This window comes from Hibiscus syriacus, unplaced genomic scaffold (assembly GCF_006381635.1).
Source record: "Hibiscus syriacus cultivar Baekdansim isolate YM2019G1 unplaced genomic scaffold, ASM638163v2 tig00110551_pilon, whole genome shotgun sequence".
NCBI classification, from domain to species: Eukaryota; Viridiplantae; Streptophyta; class Magnoliopsida; order Malvales; family Malvaceae; genus Hibiscus; species Hibiscus syriacus.
Window position 1 is genome coordinate 124,521 of NW_024062778.1, and position 14,796 is coordinate 139,316.

At 33.7% G+C, this 14,796-nt stretch overlaps 2 protein-coding genes across 2 annotated transcripts; both read left to right on the forward strand.

The window, feature by feature from the left end:
- The first annotated feature begins 6,401 nt into the window (after window positions 1-6,401).
- On the forward strand, window positions 6,402-6,987 carry LOC120131232. The gene has a single exon (XM_039148275.1). The coding sequence runs from the start codon at window positions 6,402-6,404 to the stop codon at window positions 6,780-6,782; it is 381 nt and encodes a 126-aa protein (XP_039004206.1). The 3' UTR covers window positions 6,783-6,987.
- A 5,158-nt stretch (window positions 6,988-12,145) lies between these two features.
- On the forward strand, window positions 12,146-14,537 carry LOC120131250 (2-Cys peroxiredoxin BAS1-like, chloroplastic). The gene is given in 8 exon segments (XM_039148283.1): window positions 12,146-12,220; window positions 12,334-12,415; window positions 12,506-12,585; window positions 12,960-12,987; window positions 12,990-13,013; window positions 13,016-13,080; window positions 14,099-14,212; window positions 14,421-14,537. Coding segments are annotated over 8 exon segments (585 nt in total).
- Window positions 14,538-14,796: the final 259 nt, after the last annotated feature.

A 14,796-nucleotide genomic window follows, 5' to 3' on the forward strand; every position in this document is an offset into this window, starting at 1 on the left:
GTTACTTTAATGATGACGAGCAATGAATCACATTTGCAAACTTGCAATTCTTTGAATATCAACTGAATTAAGAAACTTTGTAAATGGTTCAGAGTTACAAATCTTTGACAAAGTAACATAATTTAAGCAAGGACTTTGACCTTACCCAGAATATACCCTTAAACACCATACCCTGCTCTTGCAATTAACCAATATAACCGTTTCCTTTCATATGGTGCAGACAATATGGGGCATCCTTTTGCATATGACATTACTATACTTTTTGTTTAAGACGTTCAATGATAATCATTATCTTTACAGATGGAATAATCGAGTAAGTGAATCTAGTTTAGGTCAGTTGCTTGAAAATTAAACTCTAAAGATGAGATTCCTTTACTTTTAACAGTACCTAGGCTATAACAGGTTCTTCTTGATAATCTTAAGAAATTAAATCCGTAAAAACTAAGCTATTTTGCTAAGGCAATTGGTTATAGAGGAAACTCGAAAGCCATGGCTTTATGAATAGATTGCGTTTAAACCATGACATTGCTCGGACACTTGGCAACTTGGTGTTTTCTCCACTGCTATTGTCAGGCTGAAGACTTTGTGATGAGATGAACCCTTCAGTTAACCTGATAAAAGTGATTATAATATTAAGCTTTCCCTATAAAGCAATTGGTTAAACGCCCAGGCTTTATGGATTTGGCTAGCCAGATAATGGCAAATTAAATCAAATTTATCTAAACGAGAAATTTTCGGTAATGGTAGACTAAGAGAGTTAAAAAAACACCTGTTATAGTCAATTTCACACGAGCACTCAAGAGTTTCATTTTTAGACCGATATTTCTACACTACCTTTGTTAGAGGAGGTTACAAAACTTGAACAAATGGAATATTTCAGAGAACCAAAATATAAGGTCTAGTAATTGATTATGCTAATTGCGTTATTTTGTCCGTATCCAATTAAAATGTCAAACCAAGAAATAGGGGAATGTTGCGATATTCAAAAGGAACGAGAAATAAACAACATTTTGGTGGCCAAAACCATAGAAAATAGGAAGCCAACCTGAAAGCAACTCATCAATTTTGGACATTTGTCAAAGAGCTATAACTTTGAGAGCGATAAAGAGCTATTGATTCTTTTGATATTCTTTGAACTCATGTTTATAATTTGATTTGATTTGATTGTGAACCAGTTTTTTGGAACTAAGTTTTCTCTCTCTTGAGACAATTTCTTTTGGAACTAAGCTTTTTCTCCCTTGAGACAATTTCTTTTGAACTAAGTTTTTTCTCTCTTGAGACAAGTTCTCTTTAAACAAATTTGTTCTCTCTTGAGACGGTTTCCCTTAAAACAAAGTTTTGTCTCTCTTGAGACAGTTTCTTTTGAAACAAATTTTGTCTCTCTTGAGACGGTTTCCTTTGAAACAAATTTTGTCTCTCTTGAGACAGTTTCCCTTGAAACAGATTTTTTCCCTCTTGAGACAGTTTCCCTTGAAACGAAATCTTTGAATATGTTTTTCTTGAAACAGATTTCGTCTCCATTGAGACAGTTTCTTTTGGAACTAAGTTTTGTCTCTTTTGAGATAGTTTCTCTTGAAACAAATTTTGTCTCTCTTGAGACAGTTTCCCTTGAAAAAAAAGTTTTGTCTCTCTTGAGACAGTTTCTCTTGAAACACCAGTCTTTGAATATGTTTATCTTGAAACAAAATTTTGCCTCCCTGGAGACAGTTTTTCTTGAAACAAAAAACCTTTGAAATCGTTTCTCTTGAAAAATAAAAAAAAACCTTTGAAAATGTTTATCTTGAAACACAAAGACCTTCGAGTTCGACTATGCTCAGCTCCAAGACACATCATTTGCAACATAACTCAAGGCTAGAAGGGCTATCTATCAACAAAAACTGACGAATTCGATTTCATTCAGCTCGATGACAGCGAGAAACTACTTTCTGGAAGAATTTTCAAGCCGAAATCTTTAAACCAAGAAGAAAACAAAGGCCCAATTTCAGGAAGCACCGGACAAAAACTGGTTGTCTTTTTTCGTCTTTGCACTATCCTTGTTAACACAAGAATGTGCAAAGATGGGCAACTGTAGACACCCATTTTTTTTTTCTGGGCTTTTGAAAATATTTATTATTATTATTATTATTATTATTAGTATTATTATTATTTTTATTAATATATTTTTGTTTTTTCAGGTCCCATGTTCAACCCTAACTACACCACATCACCTAGTGGTTAGCTTCCCACATTCCAAACTGTAACACCCTCAAAATCCTTAATTTCTTTATTCTTTACTTGCTCTATTCTTTTCAAACATATTTCATCTTGACTTTTCAATTCTCCTATTCGGTCCAACCATTATGGTTTAAGTTTTAACTCTGTACATAGACCACCTTCTCCAGTCAAAGATAACCTTGCATCCATAGCTCGTAAAGTTGCAAACGCTTTTCTACTCAAAGCATCTGCTACCACGTTAGCCTTTCCGGGATGATAGTCAATTATTATATCATAATCTCTCAAAAACTCAACCCATCTCATTTGTCTCAAATTAAACACTTTTTGAGTCATCAGGTATTTCAAGCTCTTATGATCCGTATACAAGTAACATCGTTCTTCATACAGATACTGACGCCAAATCTTGAGAGCGAACACCACTGCAACCATTTCTAAATCATGGGTGGGGTAATTCTTTTCATGTGGTTTCAACTGTCTCGATACATACGCTACCACCTTACCTTCTTGCATTAATACACACCCCAACCCATTGTGGGACGTGTCACTGTATATTACAAAATTCTTTCCAGATTCCGATTGAACCAATACATGAGTTTCTGTCAGAATTCTCTTTAAAGCTTCAAAACTTTCTTGACATTCAAAAGTCCAAACAAACGGTACATTCTTTCTCATCAGCTTCGTTAAAGGCATCACTATCATCGAAATTTTTTTAACGAATCTTCGATAATAAAAGGCAAGTTTCGGATACATTCTTTGGAACTTCCCAGTCCATTATAGCTTTTACCTTTTGAGGGTCCACCTGAATCCCATCTGCAGAGATCACATGCCCCAAGAAAATTACTTCATTTAGCCAAAATTCACATTTGGACAATTTGGCATAAAGCTTCTTATCTCTGAGAATTTACAAAACTGTTTGTAAATGTACGCTATGCTCTTCAATGGACTTCGAGTAAACCAGTATGTCATCAATAAAGAAAACAACAAACTGGTCCAAATAGGGCTGAAAAATCCTGTTCATGAGATCCATGAAAGCAGCAGGTGCATTCGTTACTCCGAATAGCATTACAATGAATTCATAATGGCCATATCTCGTTCTAAAACAGTCTTTGGAATATCCTTCTCTTGAATCTTCAATTGGTGATAACCCAAACGTAGATCGATCTTCAAGAATACCGAAGCTCCTTTTAGCTGATCAAACAAGTCATCAATACGTGGGAGGGGATACTTATTCTTGATGGTCACCTTATTAAGCTGTCGATAATCAATGCAGAGACGCATTGACCCATCATTCTTCTTAACAAATAACACCGGAGCTCCCCAAGGCAACACACTTGATCGAATAAATCCCTTCTCTAACAACTCTTACAATTGATTTTTTTATCTCTTGCAATTCTTTCGGAGCCATCCGATAAGGTGCCATTGCAATTGGAGCTGTTCCCGGCATTACTTCAATTTGAAATTCTATCTCTCTTTCTGGAGGTAATCCTGGCAACTCAGTAGGGAAAACATTAGGGAATTCCTGAACTATTGAAATCTCATCTAATACTTTCTCTTTAGCTCTTGTATCTATCACATTTGCAAGAAAACCTTGACATCCTTGTAGCAATAGCTTCTTAGCAGACATTAATGATATTACATTTGCTAAAGGATTAAACCTTTCACTGATCACACTTATTTTTGTTCCTTATGGACTCTTCAGGGTTACCTTTTTCGATCTGCAATTAATATCCCCATAGTAACGGAACAGCCAATCCATTCCCAGAATCACTTCAAACTAGTCAAAGGGTAATTCCATCAGATTAGTAGGGAATTCAATTCCCTGAATCTTTATGGGACACCCCTTACAGACTTTGTTCACCCGAGCACTATGGCCTAAAGGATTAGTTACTATAATCTCATTACTCGTAGCTTCTAAGGGGATCCTCAATTCCTTTACTAACTTACTTGTAATGTAAGAATAATTATAACCCGGATCAATCAGTACCAATACTAATTTATCATACAACTGAAAAGTACCTTCTATAATATCAGGTTGTCTTTAAATTGTACACCCGTGCGGTTAACCGAACTTCAGGTTGAGCAGAGGATTCAAACTGGTTCCTTCTTCTGCCTCTTCTTCGTCCTCTCTGTGAGGCGGAACCAACTCTCTCAGATGGTGCAGGTTCACCAACCATCAACGAATAATCCCGGATAAAATGTCCAGCATCTACGTATCGGAAACAAGTCCCAACAACCATCCGACATGCCCCAAAATGGTTTTTCCCACAATACTGACACTATCTTGCTTGACCCTGGTTGAATCTCCCAGCAACAGATCCCACTGACTGTGTCTGTCTAGGCCTTGCCTGACTTGCTCCCCTAGCAGATAATGCAACTGATTCTAATCTAACTTGTGATCGAAATCCTGAGTCTCTTCCTCTTTTTGATGGTGCTGAGCTGGAAGAAGCACATGTCCTCTTTGATATCTGAACTCTTAAGTCTCTCATTTTAAGCTCTTTCAAGAGCTTTGGCACGATTAATCACCTCTTGGAATGAGGACAAATTCAATACTATCAGCATTTCTTTCAATCTAGGGTGTAAGCCCTCCACAAACCATTCACACACATCTTTTTCAGTAGGCACAAGCTCAGATGCAAACCGACTCAGCTTTTTGAACTCGCATTCATACTCATATACAGAGCGGTTCATCTGTTTCAAGTTCATAAAGTCCTGCTTCATATTCTGAATAAATTGATCTCCAATGTACTTGTTTTTAAATTCATCTAAGAACAAAGACCAAGTTAACTGGTCACTTGACATCCTCATGGTGACGTTCGTCCACCATATTCTCGCCTGACCCCTCAGTAACGAGACAACTCCATCTAAATTCTCCACTTTAGAGCAGTTGAGACCATCCAACATGATTTTCAAATCATTTAACCAAAGATTCGTCGCAACCGGACCTTCCTCAGATTCTCCCTTAAATTCGGGAGCTCTCAAACTTCTCAACTCTTTTGCTACATTCATTCTTTGAATTGGTGGGGTAGGAGGTTGAAGACCCGTTAGAATAGCGTTCAACATCTTGAAGAAAGTGTCTTGGTCTTGTATAGGCACTCCCTGAGATGCATGTCCTTCACCTTGCCTAGCCAGGGCAGGTGAATTACTGCTTTCAGCAGGCCTATCTTCTCCCGCTTCACTTCGGGAGCTATTATGTCCGGACATCTAATAAAATAAACACACTGTTCTATTAGCAAAACATCATACTCATACTATACCAGATAAGAAATTCTTACTATTTGTTGGCATATATTCCATTTAAAGACTCTATAGACTCTGGTTTATGCCTAGAATCGGCTAAACCATAACACTGATACCATTAAATGTAACACCCTCAACTCATACTCGACCCGGATACGATTTCAGGATGTCACATTGACTATACAAAATAATACTCTTAAAACAATGATAAAACATTTGAACTTATATTATTAAAATACAATAATATACATATGTTAATACAAGTTTATCAAAATACTCAGAGCATACATAACTTGACCCTTTGATTACATGCCAACATTCATTTTCATTACATTTGTTTGTTGTTATTATTATTATATTACCTCACTAAGTCGATGACTTAGCGTGTGAGTGTTTCACACGTAGGATCAGAGAAAGTAGACGAGACAGGTTAAGCAGCTGGACAACACTACTCCTACAACTATCAGATCAGAGGCAACTTAATCAGTAGGTCCTTTTGTTATGTAAATGAATGTTGGCATTTAATCAAAGGGTCAAGTTGTGTATGCTCTGAGTATTTTGATAAACTTGTATTAACATATGTATATTATTGTATTTTAATAATATAAGTTCAAATGTTTAATCGATTTTTTTAAGAGTATTGTTTTGTATAGTCAATGTGACATCCTGAACTCGTATCTGGATCGGGTATGAGTTGAGGGTGTTACACAAACGCTCTCTTCCACGTACAACAAACGCCGAAAACGTAGGGAGCATTTCTCATATTTTTTTCATTTAAAATGGGGACGAGGAACACGTTCACCGGGGGATAGATGGCGTGAATGCACTGAAAGAGTAGGGGTATAACGTGGGAATGGCACTAAAAAAGGAAAAAAAGTAATTGGAGGGGGGACCGGCACAAACAAATACAAACGGAGGGATTCGACAATGTTTTTCAGTTTTCACGCAAAATGGCTCTAGAATGGGTAGTGCTAGGCTACACCGCCGGTGCCGAAGCCATCATGTTGCTCCTCCTCACAGTTCCAGGCCTCGACGAACTCGACAAGGGATTGATCGCCGTCATGCGTAACCTCCTGAAACCGTCCATGTCGGTGGTTCCTTTCTGCCTCTTCCTCCTCATGGACATATACTGGAAATACGAGACGCGACCCAGCTGTGACGCCGAGTCATGCACACCTTCCGAACATCTCCCTCACCAGAAGTCCATCATGAAGAGCCAAAGCCACGCACTTCTCATCGCCGCTGCCCTTATTCTGTACTGGATCCTTTTCTCTGTTGTTAAAATCGAGCAGTTAAACCAGCGACTCGAGAAGCTGAAGAATCGCGATTGAGATAAGTGATGTGAACTTTAGATCTGTTGTATTTGGCCTACTTCTTATTTTCTTTTTCAATAATCTGTTGTTTGAATTTCTTCACGGATTTGTTTGGATGATTTGGAGTGCTTATCTTACAATAATTATATGATGTTATCATTGCATCTCTGTTTTTCAATTTCTGATTTGATTGAAAAAAAGGTATTGTTCATTTCAAATTACTGCTATTTCTCTAATACTGAGAACTGTTTATGGAGTTGAGATTTAGGCTTTACTAATTTCCTTCTCCCTGGCCCTTATCAAATCAATTTTCTAGAGACCAAACGAAGTGGCTCGAAGGATCTCAGATGAAGCTTTCACGATGGTGGTTCAAAGAGGAATGAAGGGATGCTGCCATTGTCGTGCTTTCCGGGCAGGAACTATTTTGGTTGCTGTTTCGTTCTCTTCGGATTTTGGTGATTGAATACCTTATAAAGTCCTTTCTTCTTTTACGTCAATGGTAGAGACCGTTTCATATGGTCCATGGTGAGTTGCATCACTCTGAATTCAACAAGAAGAGTAGTGCTTGCGAGCTGTAGGAATGACTTTACAATGGTTGTAAATCTCAACCTATACGGAATTGCTTTTATAGTATTCGAAGTCATCAAAGCAAAAACACTTACCGATATTGAAAATCAGTATCGTTGGATTGCATACCTATCAATATCTTTTTTTTCGTATTAATTTTTCAGTGATAGATAAGTGTTTCTTTTGTAATACAGTACATAGAGAAACTATGTCATTTTACATATATAAGTTTTTTATTTCTTAACATTTTTTATAATTATTATTTTTGTTTCTGTCATTTCATTTAATATTTTATTTTACGATCTAACATTTTTAATTTTTTAGGTATATTTTCAATCGATCAAAGGTAATTAGTTCGAATCGGATTTATAAATTTCAATTTAATTTTTTTAATTTTCGCAATCAAAGACAACCGACAAATTAATTGGTACCGAAAGGGCTGTTCAAGAGTGCTAATCCTTCCTTGACCGTAACCGACTCCCGAACCCGACACATTTCTTGTAAAACGTAGATCAGGTAAGATGGTGTCCGATCCACCTAAATGTTTTTTTAAAGTGATCGGTGACGACTCTAACCCAATTCATTCAAGTCGAAGCCCAATTCCAGGCCCACCCATAAGACGACCGCGACAATCTCTATAATCTATGAGTGGAAAAAATCCAAGTAATATGAGTATAATATAAAAGTATATAACTTTTTATTTCATTATAAAAATTTATGTGCTAAAAATGCCCCTCATTACTTATGGAAAATTGTAAGTCATCTTTCGGTGGTTTTAATGTTTTCCTTAAAAAAAACAAAATTCATCATGTGATTAGAGTCATCATCGATAGTTTTCGATTTGGTATAATCGAATATTCATAAATGTTAATCTGCTCCTAACCTCGAAATCAAAGCGAGTTCGAGAATCGATTATGTGTGAGAACAATATAACATTCCTACTATGCTCAAAATTGATAGCTTCAAAATGTTGTCTGAACTTAAAAAGTAAATTTGAATAACATTAAAAAGGGGGAAAATTTATGTTAGCTATAATAATAACAATAATAACAATAAAATATAAGAAAAATAAATGTTAAATATGTGTCTTGTAAAAAATGATCCTACAAAAAAGAGAATAATATGTTAGTAAAAACTTTTTATTGTTAAAAAGACTATCAACTACTCAAAATGTGTTGCATATCGCATTTATATATTTTGAAAAGTTTTATTTTTAAAAACTTAAAATTATTTTTTTTTAAAATACTTATTTTTTTAAATATTAGAAAAACTACTAAAATTTCTAAACCCAAAGCATCATCCCGTGTCATAAAAAACTTGCCGACCATCCCTTGTCAACCGTCTCCTTCGTTGTTGTTGTCGCCCTTAAATCCCTACACATCAGTCAAATGTTACTGATTTTACAAATGACATGAAAAAGAAAAACTTGAAATTCAAGGCGTTTTTTCTCGAAAAATCATCGTTAAACAGTATATTTTTTTGATCAGACACCCGTCAGATTATATTTTTCGATCTAACACCCATTTCAGAATAGCGCGCCCATACGTGGCGTAAAGCGCACCCCTGAGGCGCACTATACTTGATTTGTAATAAATTCGGGTGTTAGTTTTATAAATATTTTTAAACTGGTGCCTAATATGTAATTAATTTATGTTAGGATGATATTTGTGTAAAAATGCCAATTTCAAAACAAACCAATATGCACCTTTAGACAAACAATTCTGCAAAGAATATTTGATGGCTCCCACACGTTTTTACTGTCTTTCTTTTGTCTCTTCCGCTGCCAGATTTAAATTACATTTACCTTACTATGACGGATTCAATTACAATGTATTACTCCCACAATTTATTATTCGATTTTAATTATCCTTTTTGTTTAGCTTTAATTTTTTTTATTTAGAAATATATTAATATTATTACAGAAAAGTTAACTTGTTATTTCCACATAATAATTATAGAAAAGTTATACAATTTAATTAAATAAAAATAATTAAATTTATATTTTATATATAATATATGAATTAATAGCATAATTTGACAGCCTTAAAACGTTGCTATGATCCTTTGTATTATTTGGAGAATTCAGCTAAGTCTTTGCTTTTATTTATTTGTGGTTGGCACTACCACTGCCAATGCAGGGAGTTAAAGTTGTCTTGCAAGATGTGCTTTTTAATTCAATGCTAATCACTTTTGTTTTGCCCTTTTTGTTTGATTGACTGTTGCAAACAAATCAGACTTAAAAATTATTATTTCTTTATTTAAAATATTCTTTATAATATTAATTATAAAAAATATAAAATAAATAAAAATGCAATAAAAAAGAATTAAAAATGAATAAAATTCAATAAAAATATAATGTAAAGCTAAAAAATATCACATCTTTATTTAAAATATTATTTATAATATTAATTTTAAAAAATATAAAATATTAAATATTAAATAAATATTGAATTTTAATTTTATTAAAAATGAATAAACATTATAAATATTATTAATGCATATATTCTTTTGCATGAATGTTATAAAAAAAAGGAGTTCATACGCGGGAGAAAATGATGAGACAAAATAGTTTTTGTGAAGATTGAGCAGAAAAGATCAACTCTTTGATCGAATGTTTATTCGTGGTACAATTGAGTTGATATTTAGACAGCAGTTAGACAATTTTGAGTTATTAACTTTGTATGATCGAATTTTCATTCGATCCCTGTAGCTTTCCACACCTACGACTGTTTAACAATCATAAACTTGACTTTAGGTCTTGAAAATACAATATTTTAAAATTAATTGTTTAAAAATATAAAAAATACTAAAATAAACTTTTAATTACACTTCAGAGATCAAATGAATTATTATTCATTAATTATTTTTTTTAACAACAGTTAATAATGTTTATTCATTTTTAATAAAATTAAAATTTAATATTTATTTATTTTTTAAAAAGTGAATAATAATTTTTTTAATATTTTTAAAAAATTAATTTTAAAAGTTAATAAATATTATTAAATATTATTAAATATTAAAAAAATTATTATTAAAAGAAAGACAGTAAAAACATGTGGGTTTGTTTTGAAGTTGGCAGTTTTACACAAATATCACCCTAACATAAATTAATTACATATTAGACACCAGTTTAAAAATATTTACAAAACTAACACCCGGGTTTATTACAAATTAGGTATAGCGCGCCCCAGGGGGCGCACTTTACGCCACGTATGATAAAGCGCTCCCCCTGGGGCGCGCTATACTGCAATAGGTGTTAGATCGAGAAATATAGTCTGACGGGTGTCTGATCAAAAAATATACTATTCAACGGTGATTTTTCGGGAAAAACGTCGAAATTCAAAGAACTCACAAATTTACCTTGCACCAAAAGGCCGTGAAATCTCATTCATACGGGCCATCTATCACCTTCATTGCACGTAGTTGTTGTATATCACTGTCACTACACCAATTGTCGATAAGGAATTTAGGGAATTTGGGTATCAAAGATTTAAGAATTTAAGTTTAAGAATTTAGGGAATTTGGGTATCAAAGATTTTAGAGATTTAGGAATTTAAGTTTAAAAATTTATGGATTTAAGGAGTTGAGGCGACGTCAAGGGCGATCAATCATTGGGTGGGGGACGACAGATGGAGGGTTTTTTGGTAACCAAAACAACAATTGACGATAGTAATAGGGGTTTAGAATTAATAACTTTAAGAGTTTAGTTTTTTTTAGATTTTAGAAAAAAAATTAAATAATAAATTTAATCTTTTTAAATATATTTCTTTTAAAATTTATACGCATGTATCTCATTTTGAATGATTGGCGATTCTTTTAACGATCGTGATGAACTAAACACCTAAAATGGAAGCGTTAAAAATGTTAGACATTTAACTTAAGCGAAAAATACGTTAGACGCCAAAAGTGAAATAAAGAATATAGTTTAATTACTTACTTTTCAATTAAGCCATAAAAAATACTTAATATAAAAAAAATGTTCAAACTACTTTTTTTCGATTACTGTAGGTGTCTAACGTTATGAACACTATTATTTTAAGTACATCCATCACAACCGTTAAAAAAGTCTGTTATCTGACACGTTTTGTGTTTATATTTAAAAAAAAATTAATTGTTAAAAAACCTTAAACGTATTATTATTTTAAAAAACCTTAAAAAATTTTAATTTTGAAAAAGTAACTCAAATTCTTAAAACCCTAATTCTAATATATTTTCTCTTATTGTCAATCATCTTTGATAACTCATTCATCGTCAACCGACCACTTATGCGTTGCCGCTCATTTACTGATTAACCATAATCCTTTTCGTCGTCTTAAATCCCTAAATTCTAAAATTATTAAGAATCTCAATTGCACAATTCTTAAACCCTAATCAATAATTATCGGTCATTGACAAACCTTTTAGTGAAAACAACAACCACGTTGCCTTCACATTTATTTGTGACATTGGTGATGGCGATCAACGATATTGGTGGCAAGAGGAAGTAATAATGGATTGAAATTAAGAATTCTAAACTATTTGGGGGTGTTTTTGAGATTTTAGAAAATATATTTTTTTAAATAATAATATTTTTAAATTAAAATATTTTAAAAAATATAAACACAACACATGCAAGATAATGAATTTTTTTAATATTAAAAAATTACATTGACATGTAAATGTTTAAACACTTAAATGAAAAAAATAATTTAAATATTTTTTATTTAAAGTCTAAAAATAATATACTTTAGGGATATAAGCCTAGAAGAAATGAGATTGGGTAAATCTCGGGTTTGCCCAAAATGTGTGGAGGCGGGTAACCCAATATAGAACCCATGCCCTCCAATATAAAACCCGATACTGCTCCCGATTTCGAGGCAGAGGCTGTCTTCGATCCAGAGTTCATCAAGGTATGTTATATGGATGTTTGTTGAAGTATATTTGGGCCCTTCACCACTTTTCCTATTTTGATATGAAACTTTTTTTTTTCAACTTCATTCGGGATCATGCATTATTGTTTCAGGTCAAGCTCTCTGAATACATTGGGAAGAAATATATGATTCTCTTCTTCTACCCACTGGATTTCACATTTGTTTGTCCCACAGGTTTGTTTCTATCTGAACATTTATGTTGAAGTTTTATACGATATTTGGTTCTTATTCATAATTTTTACCTCCCCAATTACATTTTTGCAGAGATTACTCCTTTTAGTGACCGTTATGAAGAATTTGAGAAGTTAAACACAGAAATACTAGGTGTTTCTATTGACAGTGTTGTAAGCTCCTTGTTACTGAAAACCTCTGGCTTAAATGATGTATTAATTCTTTACAATCAATTAAAGATTTGTTACTTTATTATCTATCTCCAGACTCCAGTAAACGCTCCTTATTTGCATATAGAATATGGAGAAATTGATATTATACTAAGGGCTAAGCTGATGCTCGTTATTTTAATTTCCTTTTATTGTCTATGTAACTGTGCTTATAATAGCTTGCATCATACTTGTTGTGTTGTAGCAGCATCAATATGTTTATTGCAGCATCTGAATATGTAATTTTCTAATGAAGTATACATCATTACATTATAGTTTAACATGTGTTTTTGCATCCAAGGTATACAAAACTTTACCTCAGATTACTCTCTATGCAGTTCTCTCACCTTGCCTGGGTTCAAACAGATAGTCTGGTGGTCTTGGTGATTTGAAGTACCACTTATATCTGATGTCACCAAGTCAATTTCAAAATCTTATAGAGTGCTGATTCATGATCAGGTATGAGATAACTTCATGTTTTCTAGTATCTAATCCTGGGTTGGCAAACTGTTTTTTACTTTAACATTTTGAATACGTTGCACGCAAGAATGTTGCATATCACATTTGGTAGGGTTTCCCTTTGGTAATTATTGGGATGTGCCCATTGGTCGGCTGGATTTTCACCGAAGGGGTTTATATTATTGCTTTGCGTATACGTCTATATGTATATATATATATCTATATTCCTTATCCCTCAGGGTTCATTTATTTCATCTCTTGGAACTGATTTTTCTTTTAATGTTCGGTAAGCCAAGATTGTTGGGGTCAAACGTGAAGGTTTTGTGTTAAAAAAGAGAACTGTTTTTTCATCTTTTATTTTCTTTTAATGTTTGGTAAGCCTACATTGATGTGGTCAAACGTTAAGGTTTTGTTTTTAAAAATAGAGCCAAACAGTTTTTTTTTGAGAAAATAAGATGAGGTCTAGAGGTTGTTTTCCAGCCCCATTCCATCTTACTCGATCTATCCATCATTCCAAGCTGAAATTATGGCTGAATGGTGTTCAATCTTATGCTTTTTTAAAAGTGTGTTTTGCTTGTGCTACAGCATACCAACATGGAGTCTCTGTGCATTCGACTGCTTGAATTAAGAAAAAGCAGCACAGGTTATTTTAAAAAGAATTTATAGTTCTTTTTTTTTTTGACAATTGATGATTCTCGACTTCTAGTGCTTCAGATTTAGAAGAGTAATTCCTGCAAAGACATATTTCCTTCCCAATCATTGTCAGTATTGATATTTAGGATATCAACTATCCCCGCTTTATGTGTATCTATATTTTAGTTTCAGTCCGAGGACCTTCTTTGCATTCTAGGTGAGGATGGATGTTATATTTGCTGAAATGGATTTAATAAGTTCAGGATTTATCTGGACCAATGAAATGCATATACATGCAACAGATAATGACATTCTTCTTAACTCTGCTTATCCCCATATTGCCCTATTCGAAACATGATTCTTACAAATTGAGTTTGGATGTTAGGGAATTGCCTTGAGAGGACTTTTCATTATAGATAAGGAGGGGGTTATCCAGCACTCTACTATTAACAACCTTGCAATTGGGCGAAGTGTCGATGAAACAATGCGGACACTCCAGGTAATTACATTTTACCAGGCTGGTTTTGCAATAGTCTAAAGTTCCATTTCGATACATGTGCTTAGTGCCATTTATGGAGGCCAGGGTGTTGGGAACCTCTCCCAAATTGGTTTAAGAGTTGAATCGTAAGTTGCTTGCTTTATGTTGAATTTTCCTTTGTAACATGTTGCCATATAAGTTGGTTTTTGGCACTTTTTTTTTCTTGCAGGCCTTACTGTACGTGCAGGAAAATCCAGACGAAGTTTGCCCAGCTGGGTGGAAGCCTGGGGAGAAATCCATGAAACCAGACCCAAAACTCAGCAAAGATTACTTCGCAGCAATTTGAAGGTAATCGAGCGATCCGGTTTTACTTCTCTGATACTAATCATTGGCGAGTATTGAATCATGTTTGGATACTTTTTTGGACGGGTTTATATAGGGTAATTTTTCACTCCCAAGTATTTTTTTTTGGGGGGGGGGGTCAAAATGGCACATGTATGGATGAAACATAAATAAATCTAAACACTAGGTAAGAGTTGACCATATTTTTCTGCTAATCTCAAAGAATCTTGATGTGGGATCTTAATGATCCTAAAGTAGTCAAA

Excerpts from the sequence above, each read along its gene's own strand:
- LOC120131232 (XM_039148275.1), top strand. The coding sequence starts at position 6,402 with ATGGCTCTAGAATGGGTAGTGCTAGGCTACACCGCCGGTGCCGAAGCC.